At 38.8% G+C, this 20094-nt stretch overlaps 1 protein-coding gene across 6 annotated transcripts in view; it reads left to right on the plus strand.

Moving 5' to 3' along the window:
• pard3bb (par-3 family cell polarity regulator beta b) overlaps positions 1 to 20094 on the plus strand; it is a 228620-nt gene that overhangs the window by 46501 nt on the left and 162025 nt on the right. For 5 of the 6 annotated variants that reach the window (XM_044365206.1, XM_044365207.1, XM_044365205.1 and 2 more), the window contains exons 4-5: positions 7202 to 7355; positions 14284 to 14378. In XM_044365206.1, the coding sequence (XP_044221141.1) occupies positions 7202 to 7355; positions 14284 to 14378 (249 nt within the window). Of the gene's footprint in view, positions 1 to 6531; positions 6645 to 7201; positions 7356 to 14283; positions 14379 to 20094 lie in introns of those variants that run through there. The other variant, XM_044365209.1, reaches the window with a different exon arrangement.

Raw genomic sequence — 20094 nt, forward strand, 5'->3', positions numbered from 1 at the left:
ATTTGCAGGGAGAAAAATATAAAATTCTTCTTTTAGTACCCCATATTATCCTCCCTCAATCTTCTAATGTACTGTATCATGCCCAAAGCCATTTAGCCAGTTGTAAACTCTTGTACAGTTTATCATAATATGTCCTGACTATGCACAGACTTGCACACACACACACACACACACACACACATTCTCAAATGCGTGTACAGGTGCCACTATGAGTGGTCACCCCCCCCAGTTTGTTGTCAAGGCTATGGTGATGGAGTGGTCATTGCTAAGGATATTGCTGACTGCATAAGATGGCAAAGTACACATATTCAAAGAGGCATGCACACACACACACTCACATGGACATGATAGATTTTTTTTATGTTAAGTGGTTATAAGTGGAAATCAAAGCTCAGTGGTATACAAATAGCTTAAGCATATTTAAAGATTATGTCGAGTGTGCGTTTGTGCGAGAGAGTGCATTCGTTCACTGTCTGTGAGCTATGTATGTGCTCATGCATTTGGCTGATTGTAGCTTTTTATTGATCCGCCCCAAATGAATCAATCAGGCCCTAATCGACCAGATTAAAAAGGGTATGATGTATAAAAAGACAGTCATGTAGGTGTGTGTGTGTGTATGTGTGTGTGTAAGCACTGATGCTTATGTTATGCATTTAAATCCTGAACCACGATTAATCTACCTATCTCAATTTCATATGCTCTTTTAATTTAAATAAAAGGATAGGAACCAGCTCCACACTTTTCCACTAACCCCCACTCCCACACACACACACACACACACACACACACCCTCTCATACACACACTTTCGAAGATGCTGAGCAGTGCATACTGCTTTTTGTGTATTATATATCATTTGCATCTCACTGAAATATCACTGTTTATCGGTAAGTGAGCCAAAACATATTTGAAGAAATTTTTATGACCTCCCTGCCCCCATAAAAGCAAGGGCAGAGTAATTCCTGTCAGCAGGCTTCTTCTTAGAGGTTTAGATTTGACTTGAAAATGCCATAATTCCTTTTATTTATACTTTTTTATTTATATGATTTTTTTTGTAATTTCCTTTTTTAAATATTATACAAATATTTTATATAATATCTTAAATATATCATCATTTTTTCACACTATCATGTATGTTCCACTTGGATAGAGCAGTGACTCCTTAAGAAAGTAGTAATTGGTGCATTTGACTCCCTCTGAGACACTCTCAGCTCAAACAGTGTCTACACAGAAAACTTTTAAATTTAACCACTCAATTTTTACAAGCAGTGGAGACTCAGAACTCCCAAACTAGACCAACGTGACAGACGCTGGTGTCTGGATGGAAATGTTTGATTGTGGCTCGTTGGGTCAGGCCTTTAATTGATCTAAGCCCTCAGGTCAGGTAGTCCAAAGCTCACGCACATAGAAACACATGCATGTACTGTACACACACCAGGTTACTTCCCACAAGCCTCCACTTGTCCTAGGTAATCTGCTAAATCTTGTAGTGACCACAAAGTATTGATTAATATTGGCAGAGGAGAAGGAATAGAGAAGGGGTAGAGAAAGAGCTCAGAAGTAACCATGGGAAAATGATTAAGTCAGCTAGTGTTTAACCTCTGGGTTTCTCACTGTGTTTTTAATTAAAGCTGAACTAAATAATTACATAGTTGAGAGACAAAATGGGTCATGGGCGTTTTTGTAGTTTGCCCAAACAAATTAGCACATTGTAATGAGCGTGAGTCACGGACGTGCTGAGTTTGGTCCCATATTGGACTGTTGAGGTCTCCTTAAAGGACAGGTTCACAATTTTTCAGGTCTGTCTTAAAATAAAACCTAGTATATGCCTGGAGCGTATACGGTCAATGTGCGTAATTGTGGCCAGTATGTAACAGGGATTGTCAGTGAAAGTGTCTATAATGTGAATTCCTGGATATTAAATGTTCATCTGCAGTTTTGCAGTTTTCTGTGGTGGTCCCATTAATATTTGCTAGTAAAGTGTACTGAAGTAGCGTATCACACGACATGGTTTTGCTATGTTCGAGTCAAAAAAAAGGTTATAAATTTAGTTGTAAGAACAACACTTTCCACTCATATCTTGGGATGTTTGATTTGAAAGAGAACTTACTTTTAATTATAATTATTCTAATTATCTGTCAATGTCTGAAAACGTATTGTCTCATCCATATGTTTATGCAGCATTAGCATGCTAGGCTAACAGTCTATCAGCTGTGTGACTTTTTATCTGCGCTGTGACGTCTTTTAGAGCACACAAACACCGTAAACACACCTGTCACCTGCCCAGCATGGTGCTGTTAAACCGGAAACACCACGGCTACACCTTATTTTTATACAGTCTATGGGCTACATACAACATGGCATGGCTATGCTAACGATGCCAGCCAAGCTAACTAGCTGCTGGCCGCTGTGCACGCTGGTAAAGTGGATCCGTCACGTCTCTTTGTATCCGCGGGTTGGTGCTCCTGTCAGTGTCAGAGCCTCCATGTGAGACGCTCTTCGGACGGTAAATGTTTTAAACGCCCCCTGAGGAAGGAGGTACTAACAACTGAAACTCTTAGTGCCGATTCATTTTGAAAGAGGAACGGCCAATGGGGAAACTCCAACACTTGGCAGGCTGACCAGTGGTGTGAGTCAGTCAGTCAGTCAGTGACAGACATTCGGGTTATAGGTCTGGTCCGTGGCAAAAGTCAGGTTTTTCTTGCCATAATCATTCCTCCTGTTCATACTGACCATTAGAAGATCCCTTCATAATGCACTTACAATGTAAGTGATTTGGGCCAAAATCCATAAGCCTCCTTCTGTGTAAAAATGTATTTAAAAGTTTATCTGAAGCTAACATCAAACTTCATCTCTCCCTCTTTGTGTTACTATACTTCCACTGCAGCTCAACAGGGAAACACTGTCCCATGAAACACAATGAGGGAATTTTATACGAAGAAGACTGTAAATGTGGCAGATATCCACATGATATGACTAACTCAGACTGCTGAAGCCTCATATAAGCTTCAGATAAACTTTGCATTGAGAGTGCATTTGAAGGAGATCTTTTAATAGCCAGTATGAACAGGAGGAATGATTACAGCAAAGAAAAAACCCCTTTCAGTGTCAATTTTCACTCGATGGTTGTTTTTAAGACAGATTTGAAACAACTGTGAACCTATCCTTTAATCAAGACGTTGAATCTCTATACTGGCTGCATCAGTGCCGTTTTGTGGTTGAAGTTGACCTCTGACATCCCTGAGAGCAGGAGAAAGAAAATGTTTTACTTGAACAAATCATCACAACAAATGAAAAAAAAAATATATGACAGAAAAAGGACATCTCCTTCCAAACCAAACAGGTATTTGAGGTTGTAATTCATACTGTGGTGAGGGAGGTGAACTTACTATGTGCTCCAAATGAAAGTATTGAATAGTGTGTCCATGAGTAGTCCCTCAGCTGTGTCATTCTAAAATATTTGTTTATTTCTATGTTTTTCTCCTCATTTTTGTTTTGTCTTATTAGTCACCGTGTTTTGTACAGTTTTAGTTGTATTATTGTCAAAATTATATTCATTATCATTTTCCTAATTTAGCAATAATTCATTTATTAACTCAGATTATCGTCAGACTTTGGAGAAGCACTGAATTGGTTGTTGTGATTAGTCATAGTCACTCTTTGTTTTGTACATTTTCTTAAAAACCAAATTAAGACAAAATGAAGCCTTATCCCTTTCTCAGAAGCATTTTTTAGCACAAGTATTGAAGCTCACAGATAGATAAAGGCATTTTTTACACGAGGTTGTCAGAAACACGATCAAAGTAAAAATATGTGTTTTGACAGTAAGCTGAAACTGAAAAAAAAAAAAAAAAAACCCTTAAAAAAAGAGTTTACCAGCGTGCTTTGAGTTTGTCGAGGATGTTGACAGTCTGCTGATGCGAAGGTTAAATGTTACATATAATAGCATGACAGTGACGCACGCTGGCAGCATCGCTCGTGAAAAGTAACAATTAACTTATTACGTAGTCTATAAAAACATCTACTGGCTACGCTGGCCTTGAGGTCAGGAAACAGCTTTGTGGCCACAGTCCCTGATCCTCTGGACCAGTCTGGAAAGTCAGCATGGAGAACATGACGGTGAAATGCTCTCCTTTACTGTTTACGTGCCCTTGAGCAAGACACCGCATCCTCAACTGCTGCATTATTTAGTTTCCTTGGAATAATGATGAGAAAATATGATTTAAATGGCATTTTAAGTAGTTTTGTGGCTAATACTTTGACATTTCCCTGTGTTTTTTTGGTCAATAAATTAAAGTCTTCTGTTGCTAATGCCTGTTTTTGTTTACCCATGCTAGCTGTTGCCCTTCTTCTTCTTCTTCTACAAACTGACAAAAATGTAAAATGCACAACTTGTTACAAAGTTACTTAGAAAAACAGGTGAAAGGTACACGATCATGTTGGATTTTATGCATTTGAAAAAAAAAATGTCTGTCCTGATTCTTAGGCAGATATTGACAGACTGTTATAAGAGGAAGAGAGACAGAGTTGGCAGCATAAAGTGGACGCGTCATTGCACCAGCACTTGACACGGTGACTCTCAGACAATCTCAAGTTTCAGGTTTGCCTTTTGCTCATACATTTTTTACAGTACAACACATCTGTCAGTCCCTTTCATTATTATCATCATAATTCTCTCTTACCTTCTGTCTTTCACTCTCTTCACGGCCGCTTCTCTCTCTCTCTTTCTCTGTGCTCTCACTCTACGCGGTCTCACCTTTGTCTCTCTCTCTCTCTCATGCTCTCAGGCTGCGGTATCATTTTGTTTGGCAGGTCTTTTGAGTTCCCCCCCGTCGAAGTGAACGTAGGCAAAGTCCTCCTCGCTCTCATCTGGCTGTCTCTCCTTTCTTTCCACCTCTGCTTTTTAAGAGACTCAGCAAGACTATGTTGAATTTTTCTACCCATTTTTCTTCCTGTCATTCTTTCAGATGTTCTTATTTAAGAATCTGCCACCCTTCTGTGCGCGCTAGTGTGTGTGTGTGTTACACGTCTGGTAGCTATTAGTCGTGTTCCAGCTTTCTCTAAGAGACAGGTTTACTGAGATGGATAAGACTGTGAATGTTTTTATGTTAAACATATGCAGTTTTTAACAACTTACTATATGTATTTTACCTTCCTGTCTTCACTTCTAAGTCTCCACTCTCTCCTGTCTGCTTTATTAGCATCCCTGCACGTATTGTAGCTGCTGGACAATCATTTTTTAAAATTTGCACCGAAGCATCTTGAGAGAAAAGTGACAAATACTCATCATCATCTGACGAAAACGCTTTACACCTCAAGCATGAATATGATAGAAATAAGATGTGTAATGAGACGAAACAGCGAGGTAGGTGAATAGAGACAGAGGAAAGGCTAACACAAGAGGTAAGGATTATAAACAACAAGCAAAGTTAGAAGGAAAGAGTGAAAAAAAGTCAGACGAGGTTCGTTACAAGAGGAAAGATGGAAGACAAGACAATAAGAAAGATGTGTGTTAGACAGATGGAAGAGAGGAGTGTGACAGAACATGAACGTGTGAGACTGAGAGGCATCGGTCGAGCTGAATAGTTGGTGAGATATGGATGCCGAGAAAGGTGCAATGTTGTATAACTCAGTGCTATTCTGCTCTCTGCCTGGTGAGGTTATACTGGGAAGAAGGTGCACAGATACAGTATATGAATTTACACGTAGACATACACACTTTCTAAAAGATTAACTTAAGAAAAAGAATAAAAAGGAACTTTACTTGGATTTCATGAAGTATACAGAGGACAGTTTAGCTTTTTAAGAATACAAGATTAAATTCACTATATTAGTGTAACATCAGCCATGTACAAGAAACACCTCATGTTTCTTTTTAAATGCATTTAGTACTTGTATTAGTAGTATTAATATGTGTGTGGTTCTAATATGCTAACAGGTTTAATTTGTGTAATTGTCTTACTAAACTAAATGTGTTGGTATCATAAGTCACAACTTTTTCTGTTCCTAATTTATCAAAAAGCCAATGCAGAAAATCCAGTGAAAACCGCCTAATAGATCAGGTCAGCCTTGAAAAAAAGAGTAACTGCTGGACTTCGCTGTACTGGCACCTGCACAGGCATTTAGTCTGAAATGTTGGCATCACTTTGCGTTGTAGAATTGCATTTTATAATGTCAGCTTAATTGTTTTTTTGCTTTCATGTGCAGAAGAGACGGCCAACAAATCACAGTACAGTGACTCACGTCTGTGTGCATACTTGTATGCACACTTTCATATTTCAGTGTAGCAGGAAGCCTCTGGCTTTACTGGCAAAGTCCCCTTTCTTTACTCTTGACCACTATAGACATGGCGCACACACACACACCCATATGCACACACACACACACACAGGTCTATTCAGCTTTTGCGTGGAGGCCCCTAGAACACTGTGTTGACAAGCTCTGTGCTATGTTAAGCTAAACGCAGACTCAGTGCAATACTCAATAGACAGGGATTCCACTATATAACACAGTTAGAGCTAGCAGGGTGTCGCACACACGCAAAGGGGAGACACGAATGGAGGCAGTTGTTAAACAGTAGACACACACTCTGTCACAGGAATGCTGGGCTCCTTGGACGTCCTCTATAGCGTCCTCATCCACAAGGTAACACACAGATCATGTGCATAAACAAACCATTTTTTTTTATTTTTCTTAATCTTTTATTTGAAGTGTTATGGTTACAAAAAGACAAACAGTCTTTCCCTGAGAACTGTTTCTCTCAGCGTTGTCCTTTAGCTCCTGTTTATGTACATTCATCAACGTTTAGTCATACACCTGTTGATAACTGAATCCTTGGTTGACTTTAAGTCGAGAAAATGTGGGTGAATCTGAATCTGGTGGCTTCTGTTAGCATTTTTTTCTTTTATTTGCATCCGTTTTACCTCTTAATTTGGCTTCGTGACGTGTGGAGCAGGTGAATTGCAGCAGTTAGCACACTGTCTGTGAAGCAAACTGGTGTTGCTTTTCTCTCTCAGTGTGAGTGGAGAGCGGATAGGGAGTAACAAACTGAAAACTTCCAGTGACTGTGAGCGGAGTTATATTAGAAGTCGTGCTGCTCCACTCTGATCACGTTCTTTGTTCATAATGCATGAAAAAAAAATGAAGAAAGTGAAAAATAACAGCTACTTTGTGTGTGTGTGTTTTTTTTTTTTTTTTTAAAGCTGATGGCGGTGTATGAGGAGCAGGAAGCCCAGCAGAGGGGTGCGGCTAACGCAAGCCTAGCCCCCAGCCCTGACCTCTACCAATCCGAGCTCTCCGTCTTCCAGCCAATCACAGGAGGGGAGATAGAAGTCACTTCCTCAGCCCTCAAGTCCAGTGAGTAGTTTTTATGGTCTTTACTGTATATGTTGGTGATGTGGCCTGCTCCAACCGTAACTTTGACATGAGTTGACGAATGATAGAAGCAGGAAGATGTGTGCTTTATGTTCAGTGTTATCTAAACCATATTCATACCATTCATGGCACAGTGATCAAAGAAATGTTCCCTATAGAAAGAGCAACCTTTAACATAGCCGGTTCTGGTATTTGTCATGGTTTTACCAAAGTTTGTTCATATTAGATGAGGTATTGTGCCCCCTAAAGACAAGCCAGTCCAGGTTAACTCTGGCAACCGCGACTGCTCTGTGTCTGACACTGCTGGCTCCGAGGGACCAAATACTCTTGTCTGGGACTTTGTAATTTCAAAGTTTAGAGACGCAGGATCTAAAAATAATTTCATAGGACTTTTTTTTTTTTTTTGACCTTACAAAGAAAGAAAAGTTCTCTGGGGGAAACCACTGATTCCACCTTTTTAGGTGTAACCTGTAGGTCAGCGCATGGACAGATCAATGTCATGTGTCATGTCAAGTGATGTCAGACAAGAAACAGATTCAACGTGGCTGAAATCTGACGTCGAGGTTGACTGGTCAAGTCGGTGAAGGATAGCAGCGATGTCCCAAAACACCATTTTTGGAGGGGATGGATTTGATGGCTGAAACTAAACATTTGTACATGGAAAGAACAAAAGAAAGGAAGGAATAAAAATAATGGTTTATTGGATAAAATAGTTTCAGAACCATTAATGTTTTTGTACAGAACAGGAACGATGTTAACTTTGAGTTACAGTACAGACAAAGGTCAGGATGTGACGGGCTAGTTTTTTTTTCTGTCGGACAGTGATGAAAACAAGATGGGGACAGCTGGGAACTTGGCATCGCTGTGTCTTAGATGAGATGAGATGAAGAGAAACAGAAAAAAAGAGAGGACAGGAAGTCTATGTGTTCTGTCAGGCGGCAGAACAAAAAAACCGATGTGTGCGTCTGGTTTCTGTTACCTGGACGAGACTTACAGTATCTGCAGGGCCTTTCTTTCTCTTTTTTGCTTCTTATTCTTTCCTCCTCCCCCCCTTCCTTCATTTCATCCTGTCTTATTTCAAGTCAAGCGTCTGTTCAGTTGAGGCACCGTACCGTAGATGTGAGCGTGAGAGGGTTTAGAGTTGTCACAGTACTTTATCCAAACTTTATTTTACCTTAACAAACCATATAGGTGATGGATCGTGTGTACCTACGATTAGCCAAAGGTTAAGCATTACTTTAAGTTGCCTCTTGCTGTCAGCTAATCACAGGTTCCAGTTCCTGTAGTTATGAATTGTAGATTCTATATCTGCTTTGTTGCACGGCCCGTACGATCCATCAAGATGAACGCTTGACATTTAAGCATAATCTGTCAAGGTTGTTTTCTAAATGTCATTAAAATGTCATTGAAAAATGAAATGTGATAATGCTCATACTGTACATCTATTGTTAGCTGTGTTTTATCAGCAAATTTCATTATTTCACCTTCTTCTTTTGTTTGATGTTACTATAAAAATAATTTCCAGTTAGCTTAGAAATTGCAAAGTGGTTTATTGAGCTCAAGGACTCACAAAAATCAGCTTTTATTATTACAGTAAAATGAGTTTCCCCATCCTCCTGCATTAGATCTGCATCTATACTAGCAGTCGTACTTCTAATAGTAATAATATAATCGACATTTCAGCTTGTTTAACCTTCCTTAGTTGTGAAGAGGCCTTAGCTGTATCATTCAGACACTGTTAAGACAGGAAGTTTAGTCTGTTTCAGTATGGTCGCCTGTCAGCAGAGATTAGTAGTAATGTGTGACTGTCGTGGGAGATTAGAGGTAACGGAGCTCTGGAGACTATCACTGTCAGTGTGAGAAGGTCAGAGTTAGGCCTCTATCACTATCTAATGTTTTGCCTCTCACTCTAACCACTTCTCTCACTCACCGTCTCTACAAGTCTCTCCATTTTTCTGCCTTTTATTGGTCTTTTCTCTCCAAATCTTCCTTTTGTTTTTATGTTGATCACTTCCTTTCATGATACTCGCTCGCGTTCGTTTTGTTAAACGACTCTCTTTTTATTGCCTTTTTTATTTATCCATCTCTCTCCTTCTGTAGTCCTCTGTTAACACTTCCATTTCTATAAAAGACTCAAAAACAGAATCGTAGCAGTGTTTAATGAGCAGCTTAAAATCAAGAATCAAAGTGCTGAACATGTCTGGATAATTTAGGAAGGAGACATGATCAGCATTAGACTGGATGGTTTAGACATTCCCATCGGAGTCAAAGATAATCAATGATCTTGTAGTGATTACAGTGGACGTGGATGCAGAAATGTGAAGTGTCAAGTACATATACTCTACATTATTAGGGCTGTGTGATTTTGTACAACAACACTTAAATACATAAATATAATATGATGATATTTAAATGAAGACGACTGTTGCTTTCACAAGATGTTTACCTTCAAAACACTTCTGAGAACATGATCAGTGATGTTGATATAATAGCTACATTGGTCGAAGCATTTATTATTCATTTGCACTCAGACAAGCTCAGCAATATGCATCACTGACCCTTTTAACTAATTAAACTATTTGCTGATATTCCAGTGACAAAAAAATCCAACACAGCATTCAGTCTCATGCTATCGGTGCCACAAGTATATCGACATGTATTATAGCTCTGTATAGTAAAATTACTGCAGTGAAATAGAGGATAGTGGGGATAATTAGGTGATTTAAAATCATCTTTGCATTTTGAGGCATAAAGATAGAATAGTAGCACTGTTAGCAGTCCCTACCTAGCCACGGGTATCTGTCTCAATGTACTACTTTACATAGACAGCATGTATCTTCATACAATGAAACACTGTTTACATATTTCTAGATGATCCCTAGTTTCATGTCTTACTGGTTCAGCTTCAGTTTAACTGTAGGAAGGATACATAATGTGGATATGTGTTTTGTTTATGCAAACAAAAAATACATAGTGCTGCTAATTTACTTGGTGAAATGATTTCAATGTGTGTATCAGTACTTTTTAACCATGATCATTTTAGTCGCCATAATCGTTTCATCTGTACTATACTTCTACCGCAGCTCAACAGGGAAACACAAAGAGGGAATATGATGCTAAAAAGACTACAAATATGGCAGATATCCACTTAATAGAACTAACTCAGACTGCTGAAGCCTCATATAAGCTTCAAATAAACTTTTTAATGCATTTTTTACACAAAGTGACTGTGTGGACAAACTGTGGATTTTGGTCTCCGTCACTTACATTGAAAGGGATCTTTTAATACCAGTATGAACAGGAGGAACCATTACAGCCAGGAAAACCTCATATGAGCACCTGACTGTTGTTTTAAAGGACCAGTACGTAAGATTTGATGGTATCTAGCGGTGAGGTTGCATATTGCAATACCCCTCTCTTCACCCGTCCCTTCCAAGTGTGTAAGAGGACCTATGATGGCCGTGAAAAACGTGTAAGGCCCTCTCTAGAGCCAATGTTTGGGTTTGTCCGTTCTGGGCTACTGTAGAAACATGGCATTGCAACATGGCGGGCTCCATGTAGATATAAAGGGCTCATTCTGAGGTAACAAAAACACATAAACTCTTATTTTCACAGGGATTATACAGTAATTGAAACATACTGTTCCGCTAGATGCCACTAAATTCTACACACTGTACCAGAGAAAAACCCACTTTTTCTCTCTTTGTTTACAGCCATGTCTTTTTTGATGCTTTCTCTTCATATTTTTGCCTTAACCACCTTTTTCACTCGACATTTTTTTTCCATTCCATCTCGTCTTATTTGTACATTTTTCTTTTTTTTTTTAATCTCACTAACAACGATCTTTTCCAATATTAGTCCTTTTTATTTCTTCATCCATTTTCTTCCTCTATCTCTTGTTTTTTTATCTCTTTTGTCCTCCTTCCCTTCATCCCTCTTTCATCACCATTCTTTTAAGAGATGAATTGATTCGGGGTTGATGTAATCCATACCCCCGGCCAGTCTTAAGAGCACCAAGGGTCCATTTTGTGACAATCAATATATGACCCTACAAATATCATTTGGCATTTGTTCTGAGTAGTTCACTCAATATAAGGTTCCCTACGCCCTCAACACCACCCTTCTCATTCTTTTCCCAACGGCGCTATAGAGGGTAACATGACACTGTTCTTAATGTACTGTATATACGGATTGATGGGTCCTACGAATGGGATCGTAAAAATGTGAGAATTGGGAGACACAGATCATAATTGTACCTCCAGTTATAAATGTAATTTATTTGCATAGCTTCCTGCGGTGTTGACTTTTTCTCTCACTTTCACTCTTTCTCCAAGCTCTAGCAACAGCAGCAGCAGCACAGGCAGCAATAGTGCAGTGTGCTGCTTCATCCATCAGCTTCTGTTTAATGATGATTTTATGCAGTGGGCTGATGAGATGTGAAGAGGGAGACACTATCATATGTTACCTCCGTGCACACTCAGATCTGCAAATCAGCCACTTATTGGCCATTTGGACGCATGAACATCAGTGTGTGTTCACTGAAGAGATATGAAGGGAAGGGATCATACATTAACTTTGTGTGTACTCGGGCTTTCGCATCTGCTCCTTACAGACCTAATGAACACAAAGGGCGCCCGCACACTCACGTCTTCTAAAACAACATCCTGGAATGAGCTTTCTGATGACCCCCGCTACAGTATGTAATTACCAGATATTTACATACACACATAAATGTGTCAGGATGTGCCGGCTGATGAGTGCAGATGATAAAAAGAAGTGGTTATGAAACCAATAGGTTTAATTCAATTAAATACAAAAGCTTTTCTTTCTTTCTTTCTTTCTTTCTTTGACTTTTACCCTATATTTTAACATTTCCACCAACCTCCAGTCATGACAATGTATCGCAAATTATCTCTTTTATTTTCTTTTTTGACAAGCTAAAATAATGTGCTTAGTTTCAGTGGAGTTGACAGCGTGCCAATTACGGCATCTGTTCCACGAAACACATTCTGCCTTGTAAATGTATGTCTTCTTTGGCAATTAGATACAACCTTGTAAAAACTCTGAAAACTCTTGTGTCTGTCAGTTTGAGTCAGCTCTTTGGAAAAATGTTTGTATCCATGGTTACATAACATACCGTACACACCCTCACTCCTTGTAATGTACATGTCCTTGAAAAGATCTGCAAAAAGTCATCAATAGGTGCGTTTACATCCACCCGTTTTTTTTTTATTCGCTTTTTCAATTTGTGCATGAAAGACAACCTGAGTGGAAATGCTGAAAGTTTGAAGAAACACCACCAAAAAAAGTTTTTACACTCGGCAGAGGTGGAAAAACTTTGGGTGTCGATAAAAGCGAAATGCGACAAAGTGCAACGGAGAACAGATTTATTGAATAAATCATGATACACATGCAGCATGAGACTTAAACATCCACTTACGTTTCCGCTCCACTGAAGAGACGAAAAATAATAAAATTGCAGCAGACGAAAACATCAGATCTCTGCGGGGTGATGAGGAAACTGTAATGCTCCTCATATTAATACATGAAACAAACAGAAATGTCACATATTTCCATCATCTTTTCTACTTGATTTTTCACCATTTGAGCTTTGACTAGCACTCTAAAAAAAAAAAAGGATACTTCTTCTACAATGGTTTTAATGGCCCTGACTCAAAAAATAGCACCACCAGCTGTTTATAGGTAGCTGTAAAACATATTAAACATCATATTTGTCTTTTTGAAAACCTGCAGATAACTTAATAAATACACATGGACCTGCAGACATATTAATACATTTTTGCACACTCACTCTCTCTTTCTCTATGTAATTCCAACTCAGTCTTTAAATCAGCCCATTAGTTTATTATGTTGAATGTCGTAGTGTCTCATAGACGCGTTGTTGTAATAACAGGATGGAAATTCATTTTGTCAACCTAACAACATGAAAATATTCATCTCCTCTCTCTCATCACACTTTGACACTTTGCTAAGAAACACACACACACAAACTCTCCTTTCTGTAGTGTGGCATGACTAGCGCAGTCTGTATCTTGTCATCTAAAAGATTATTATTAGACATGATTTTTTCTGAACTCTGACTCCATCAAAATAGCATTATAGCATCAGACAGTGTGTACATCAAATCGGTGTGTGTGTGTGTGTGTGCATGTATAAGAGAGACTGGCTGTACGTTCTGTAGCAGTGCAAATGCAGACTTTCTCTGTTCTCACCATTTTTTTTTTTTTTTTTGCATTAGTCTGTCTCGGTCTGTCAAATATCTTGTTTCATTAACGGTCTGATGGGAGGAAGTCACACTGTAACATATTGGACTGGCGCAGGTTCCTTTGGTAAAAAGGAGAAACTGGAAGGGAAGTGAGCACAGCTTGAAACAAATACAGCAGATTTAATGGGGAATACGAAAAGAAAAGTCAGAGTTACTGTAAATGTGGCGATCCCAGCAGAGTTGGGATCGGTACATATACATATTGACAGTGTCAGAACAAACCTTTTGGATTTCAGGTATGTTTTACATACAGTAGATGTTGTCTCTAAATCATATTTTTCTATAAATGAAGCTGCTGGATAGTTGATGTTCGGTGGTATGTCATTAAATTCCTCCTGCAAATACCCCATATAAACAAAGCTTTTCAGGAAATGAGACAACACAGTTTATTTACAGGCTGTTAAACACATACCTTTTAATGTTTTCAGTAATTATGCACCGTAACAGATCTCAACTTTGCATATGTGCAGCGTTTTACGAGTGTTGTGAGAACACCAACCGAAGAGTACACATTATTACTTTGCAATTTATCTTTAGGTATCTACCCACATCCTTGCTCCAAGCTACCTCCACATAACAGATATGTATGTGTGTGTGTGTGTGTGTCCTTGTGTTTTATTACAGACACTCCCCTGCTGGTGAGAAGCAGCAGTGATTCAGCCCTCGGGCCCCAGCCATCTGAGACTGAACCCTCCCTCAATGAGGACACCACTATGATGGTAAGACACAATGTAACTCCAAATACACGCACAGAAAAAGCCACAAATAGGGACGTTCTCCCCCCGCCACTGAGGACACAGATACTTTGGTTGATGTATAATGAATGTGATATCTGACATATATGATAATCAGTGCTGACACAAGTTAAAATACTGGCTGCTTGATGGAATTACCAACATACTGAGGAATGACCTAGAAGAAAGGTCAGCAAATTCTATAGAAATCTGTCTATTATTTCCTGATTCTTAGTCACTGCTTGTAGAGTGGCTAAATTAAGTTTTTCATAATGTCATGTATGTATTTTCTGTTCTTTCTTCCCTCGGTAAAAAAAAAAAGTTGTCTTAAGTTTGCTATAACATCTCCCAGTGGACGATTTTAATGTTTTTAATGGTCTGCTAAGTCTTTGTCGAGTACCGATGTTGGGTCAAATTTTCCACTTGAACAGAAGAGATAGAATCTAATCGGCATATCGGGGAAAAAAAGTTACTGAGTGCAGTCATGCTCTGCAGTGGATGAAACCTTTTGTTGGACACCCCATTAACTTTCCTTTCCTCTAGAGGAAAGAGGGAATGTCTTCAAAGTTGGGAAATAAATGACTTAATAATTGCTAGTAGACACAACATCAACTACTGGTTTTATTTGCTTGGTAGTGCAAAGGAGAATTCTGTATTCATGCTAGTACTATAATATATAGCTTTAACATTAATCAGATAATAGAAAAAATGATCTGTGACATGAAATTTCTTTTTATCACCTCTTAAGTTTAATTCATGTCTTTGTATAGGTTCATCAGCTTTTGTAAGGTATTGATTTGCTATGATGACTCGTCATGGAAACGCTATGATCTTTCCTCTACTTCTGTCATAATCTAATGGACAGGTTTCCATTAAATATGCTAATCACATTAATACTCCCCAGGGTATAAACACTTTGATTTTTATGACCCTGTGACCTTTCCTCTAGCAGGATTCCAAGGATAAGCTTTATATTTTTTTTGCTACACTACTGGTATTTTTCCTACAAATGCATTTGCTATTCGCTGCTGGAGTAACAGATTTTCTTCCTCAAGGATCAATTAACTTCATTGTCTCTTTAAGTCGGAGGAATAAATAGGGATGCTTACAACCTTAGTGTGCCATAACAGTAAAAAACTTTTGAGTGTTTGTTAGTTTGTGCCAGGCTTTGCTTTGCATGTAGGAAAGTCTCACACACACACACACAAATCTGTCACATTTCATTAAGAAAAACATGCAGAATAATTCCATAGATATCAGATGAACAGCGCTTTAATTAGTTTATTGAGCTACACATAAGCATGGTTTGGTATTTCATACCTGAAAATGTAAAACTGCATCTAAGTCGTCTCAACCAACCAGCAGCAAAATTTTAGCAAAATTTTTTTACCAGTTTTAATAAAACTGGTAATGAGCAACATTTTTCCACAAGTGGCCATCAGTGTGTGTGTGTACGTTCGTGTGTGTGTGTGTGTGTGTGTGTGTGTGTGTGTGTGTGTGTGTGTGTGTGATGGCTATAGGGCCGGGGGTGTGAGATGCTTTTAGTGTCTTCATTTTCCTTCTAATCCAGACACGCTTTGTCACATCAAACTCCACTAACAAAAACGGATGACTCTCTTGCTTTTAAAGGTCAAAGGGTTAACACTTGATCCTTTAGTAGTTTTTTTTTAATCTCCCCCTTCCTTACCACTGCTAATCTCTCTTTTCATCTCTTCTTTTTTTTCTCCATATTTTGGATTTCTTGGTTTAAATAGTGTTAAAGTTGAGATTTTAGGCCCATTCCTAATATAAAGCCAACACAAAAAGCTCCTGTTTAACCCTTTATTCTGTTAATCATACCTTATGTCTTCTCTATGAAAATTGCAGTTTTGTAAACACTTGCCTAATATCCTTTTGCTTCAACCTGATTTTATGAAATCTTCAAAATGAAAGTGAAGGCTTAGCACCAGCTTCATTGTTAAAACAATTCACTGTCTAAACATAATATCATCTTCCTCAGAGCCTGATGTCAAACCTGTGGATCATACAGTCCATTCTCTCTCTCTGAAGCTAATATATCTAATATATATTATTTTGGAACTAGTGTCTGTCCGAGTAAACTTAAAAAAAGTTACGCAGTTATGCATTTCACAAGAGCTCCAACTGTAGATGCTCCCACTCCTATCCAAAGTCTCATCGGTGCTCTAACTACACACATTTATAAGTGACATTTGTTTGTGTTTACAAAAGTAATGTTGAACAGAATGCTTGTAAATTAAACTTAAATTGAATTCTTATACAGGAACATAATATAATTCATAGTGTTATCAATGCTGGACATATCTGTAACATCATGCTGCTACCGGCGCTTCTAAATCTATAAATTTATTTCTGATCTAAGTAGAAGAAAAACATCAGTACGAGCCGACCACCACATAACGTTTCACCGCCTTAAAAAGTCACGATTTCCAGCTTAACATATACAGCAAGACATGAAGCAACATTAGCATTTAGCTGAAGATCTGTCTCTGACCATGAAACTATATCTGGCTTTATTTTTACATCTTTAACTATCAATCCGCACAGTGTCTCTCTTTCTGCAGCTTGATTTGACTTCAATTTACATTTAGTGTAAACAGTAGCTGCACTTATCTAGTGTGATTTTTAAAATAGCATCCAAAATGGACAACAGTGAGTTTTAAGGATCTAGATTTTACTTACACACTAATTTAGTCACACACTTATTCAGTCATGCACACAGACACGCATTCACTTACAAAAATATTGTCATAACTGATGATCATAATTCAGGGTGCAAGCGGCGAAAAGATGTAATTTTGATGACTTGTTATGGTAGTGTTACAGTTTCATATTCCCTTGGACACAGTTGGACACAGCGAATCCCTCAAGTTCACTGGTTAAAGGAACTCCACGCCTGATTGGGCTCCTGAGTGGTGAGCCTTCTTCCCTTGAGATTTCACACTGGACAAACATATTTTCTTTTAGCCACACTGAATTCCCCGTAGAACGACCTGTTTGCAAGGTTCAGTTCTTTTGGGGACTGTGAGTGGATCTCAGAGGTAGACAGTTTTCCCTTCTTAATGGTGTTGAGGGTGACCTAACACGTTTGTGACTAAACAGCAGTTATATGTGCTGCAAAGTTTTAACAACAAATGCTGTATCTGTTGTCGTATTAACAGATATGTCTGGCGATTTCCTGTTTTTCTTATTGTGAACGAACCGCATGTGTAGAGTCAAACCGACAATTAATTGAATCTACTTGTGTATTCAGAGCCTGATGTATCTTGTCCCCCTGTGCCGTGGACCTCCGATGTTGTTTAAAAACTATTAAAAACACATCAGTGAGCCTCACTGTTTGGCTGGGTGAGATGTTCCTTCACCACAAAGAGTTTGGGCGTGATTGTTTGTGTAGAAACGGCTCCGAAGACTAATGACAGCAATCACGTTTTCAGTCTCCGGAGAGTAGTTCGGTGTAAGGCAGACACTACTGCAGAACACGGTTCTGTTTACAGAGCTTTGCTAGCTTTTTGTGATACATATCACAACCTCTTGACTTGATACTGAAGTCGTTTACAGTGTACAATGTAGCACAAAGCAATCGCCAGCCATATCCTTAAACCGTTTGATATATTGTTTTACCCAATCACACTGACTCCGTGCAGGCCGTCCTAAAAACTTTTCCTGTGATGATCAATCACAAACAGACTCGCGGTTTGTTTTGATTTGTAGCCTGTAGTTTCATGAATCACAGTTCAGAAGAAATTAAACTTGGATACACTTGTCACTGATAAATGTAAACTGCCAGCAGTAATCTATTTAGTTTTACTGGTAAAACGTAATGCCACGTCTACACAGGAGGCGCAGCGTGAGCAGCATGTTAGAGGAGCAGCAGCAGCAGCTAGTGCTCCGTTTATGTGTGTGTACACAGAATGTCATCAACACCTTTTAGAAGCATGAGGCAAGACAGTCATTCTCCTTTTGTTTGAATTTGCTACTGAATATCAGTAGTGTAGGCATCAAGGCTGATCAGATCCTTCCTACATAAACCTCCTTTGGTGCAATAGTACCTTGTTTTTGTCACTGACCGGCTCAGATTGTTATAATAAGTGTCTGATAACATTATGGAAAGGATCCCTTTCTTTACCTTTTGCTTAATCCGGTCTGTTCGTTATTCTGTCTAACCAAGTCTCACTCAAGTAGCAGTCTCGTTCTGAAATATCGCGATAGTTGAGTTGTTGAAATCAGCTAAATATTCAGCCATGGCAGAGCTGGAGAGAGGAGTGCCGGGAGAAGTTTGTTGTGTTGGAGTACACATTTAGTGTTATCTAAAAGATTTTCAAAGTCATGGCTGAATATTTAGCTGATTTTGACGATTATGTTAAGATACCAGTTGGTTAACAGATATGTTTTGTTTCGGGGAGACACGAGGTGTTTACAGTGGAGAAGTAAATGAAATGGTTTAGTCAAGTCATGACAACAATCATATTAAAAAATCTCCCTTTTACTGTATTTCTTGCTCGATCGGTCTTCAGTGCCAAATGTTTTTCCTCTGAATATGCCTTTCTGTCTCACACCTGCTGTGCTGCAGTAACTACCACTTGAGTGTTGGAGTGGTGAATGACTCTGATTACTGTAAATAAAGGCATTTCTCTCTCTCTGCTTTTTTCTCATACAGAATTTTCTGTCACTGTCTCTTTTTTTTGTCTTTGTCACTATCTTTCTCTGTTTCTCTCTCTCTTATTCACCCTCACACACTCTCTTTCTCTCTCTCACACACACACACACACACTCTGTCACTCTCTCATAGGTCCGTCTCTTCTCAACCAGCCAGGTTCAGATAGAGGTAATGGCTCCGGGTAATTGTTCAAATTGTCACTTGGCCTTTTGGTGAGAGCGATGAGGGGGAGAAAGTACTCCTCTTGCAGTAATTCTCTGTCTTCCTTCTCTCTCCGTCTTTTCTCCTACTATCTGTCCCCTCTCTTTATTTAATTTCAATCCAGAAAGATTTACTGGTGCGGCTCTTCCGTTTTAAATGCCAGGCACAAATGAGTACAGTGAACCACAAAATCACTCTCTCTTTTCCCCGTTTCACTTTCTCTCACGCCCCACAACACACTCACACACACACACACACACACACACACACACACACACACACACAGTTGCAGGTTAGTTACAATGTGTTAATCAGGCTGGGACTATTTGCTCTTGCCTGGAATACTACTGGGGCTAATAAGGCTGTAGAGGACTTATTTATCATCCTACACCTTAGTGTGTGTGTTGCAGCTTCTGTGCTGTCAGGCTGCATGCATGTTTTTATGTGCAGATAGGTGTTTGCATATGCAGGGGTTTGTGTGAATACACTTTCCTTTTCCTCTTTGTGCCTCCCCTTTATGCCTATGTGTGCATTTAGCGAACTGAGCTAACCATCAAGTACGCCAAATAAATCTGACATGTACTTAAGGATGCAGTAATATAACAGAAACTTCTCCGCTTAAAGAAAGTGCTCATGATTATTCATTAAAAAAAAAAAGTTATATTGACATATTAATGTTGTCATTTGACTTTAAACTGATACAATATAAGAAACGTTTTATCCATTGTTATTATAAACGAATTAAGTGAATTTATTTAATAGAAAAGTTAGTGTTTTTATTTGGAATATATCTTTGTTAACTTCACCGTTCTGCCTTCTGTCCCT

The sequence above is a fragment of the Thunnus albacares genome, chromosome 11 (assembly GCF_914725855.1).
Source record: "Thunnus albacares chromosome 11, fThuAlb1.1, whole genome shotgun sequence".
In the NCBI taxonomy this organism is placed as follows: Eukaryota; Metazoa; Chordata; class Actinopteri; order Scombriformes; family Scombridae; genus Thunnus; species Thunnus albacares.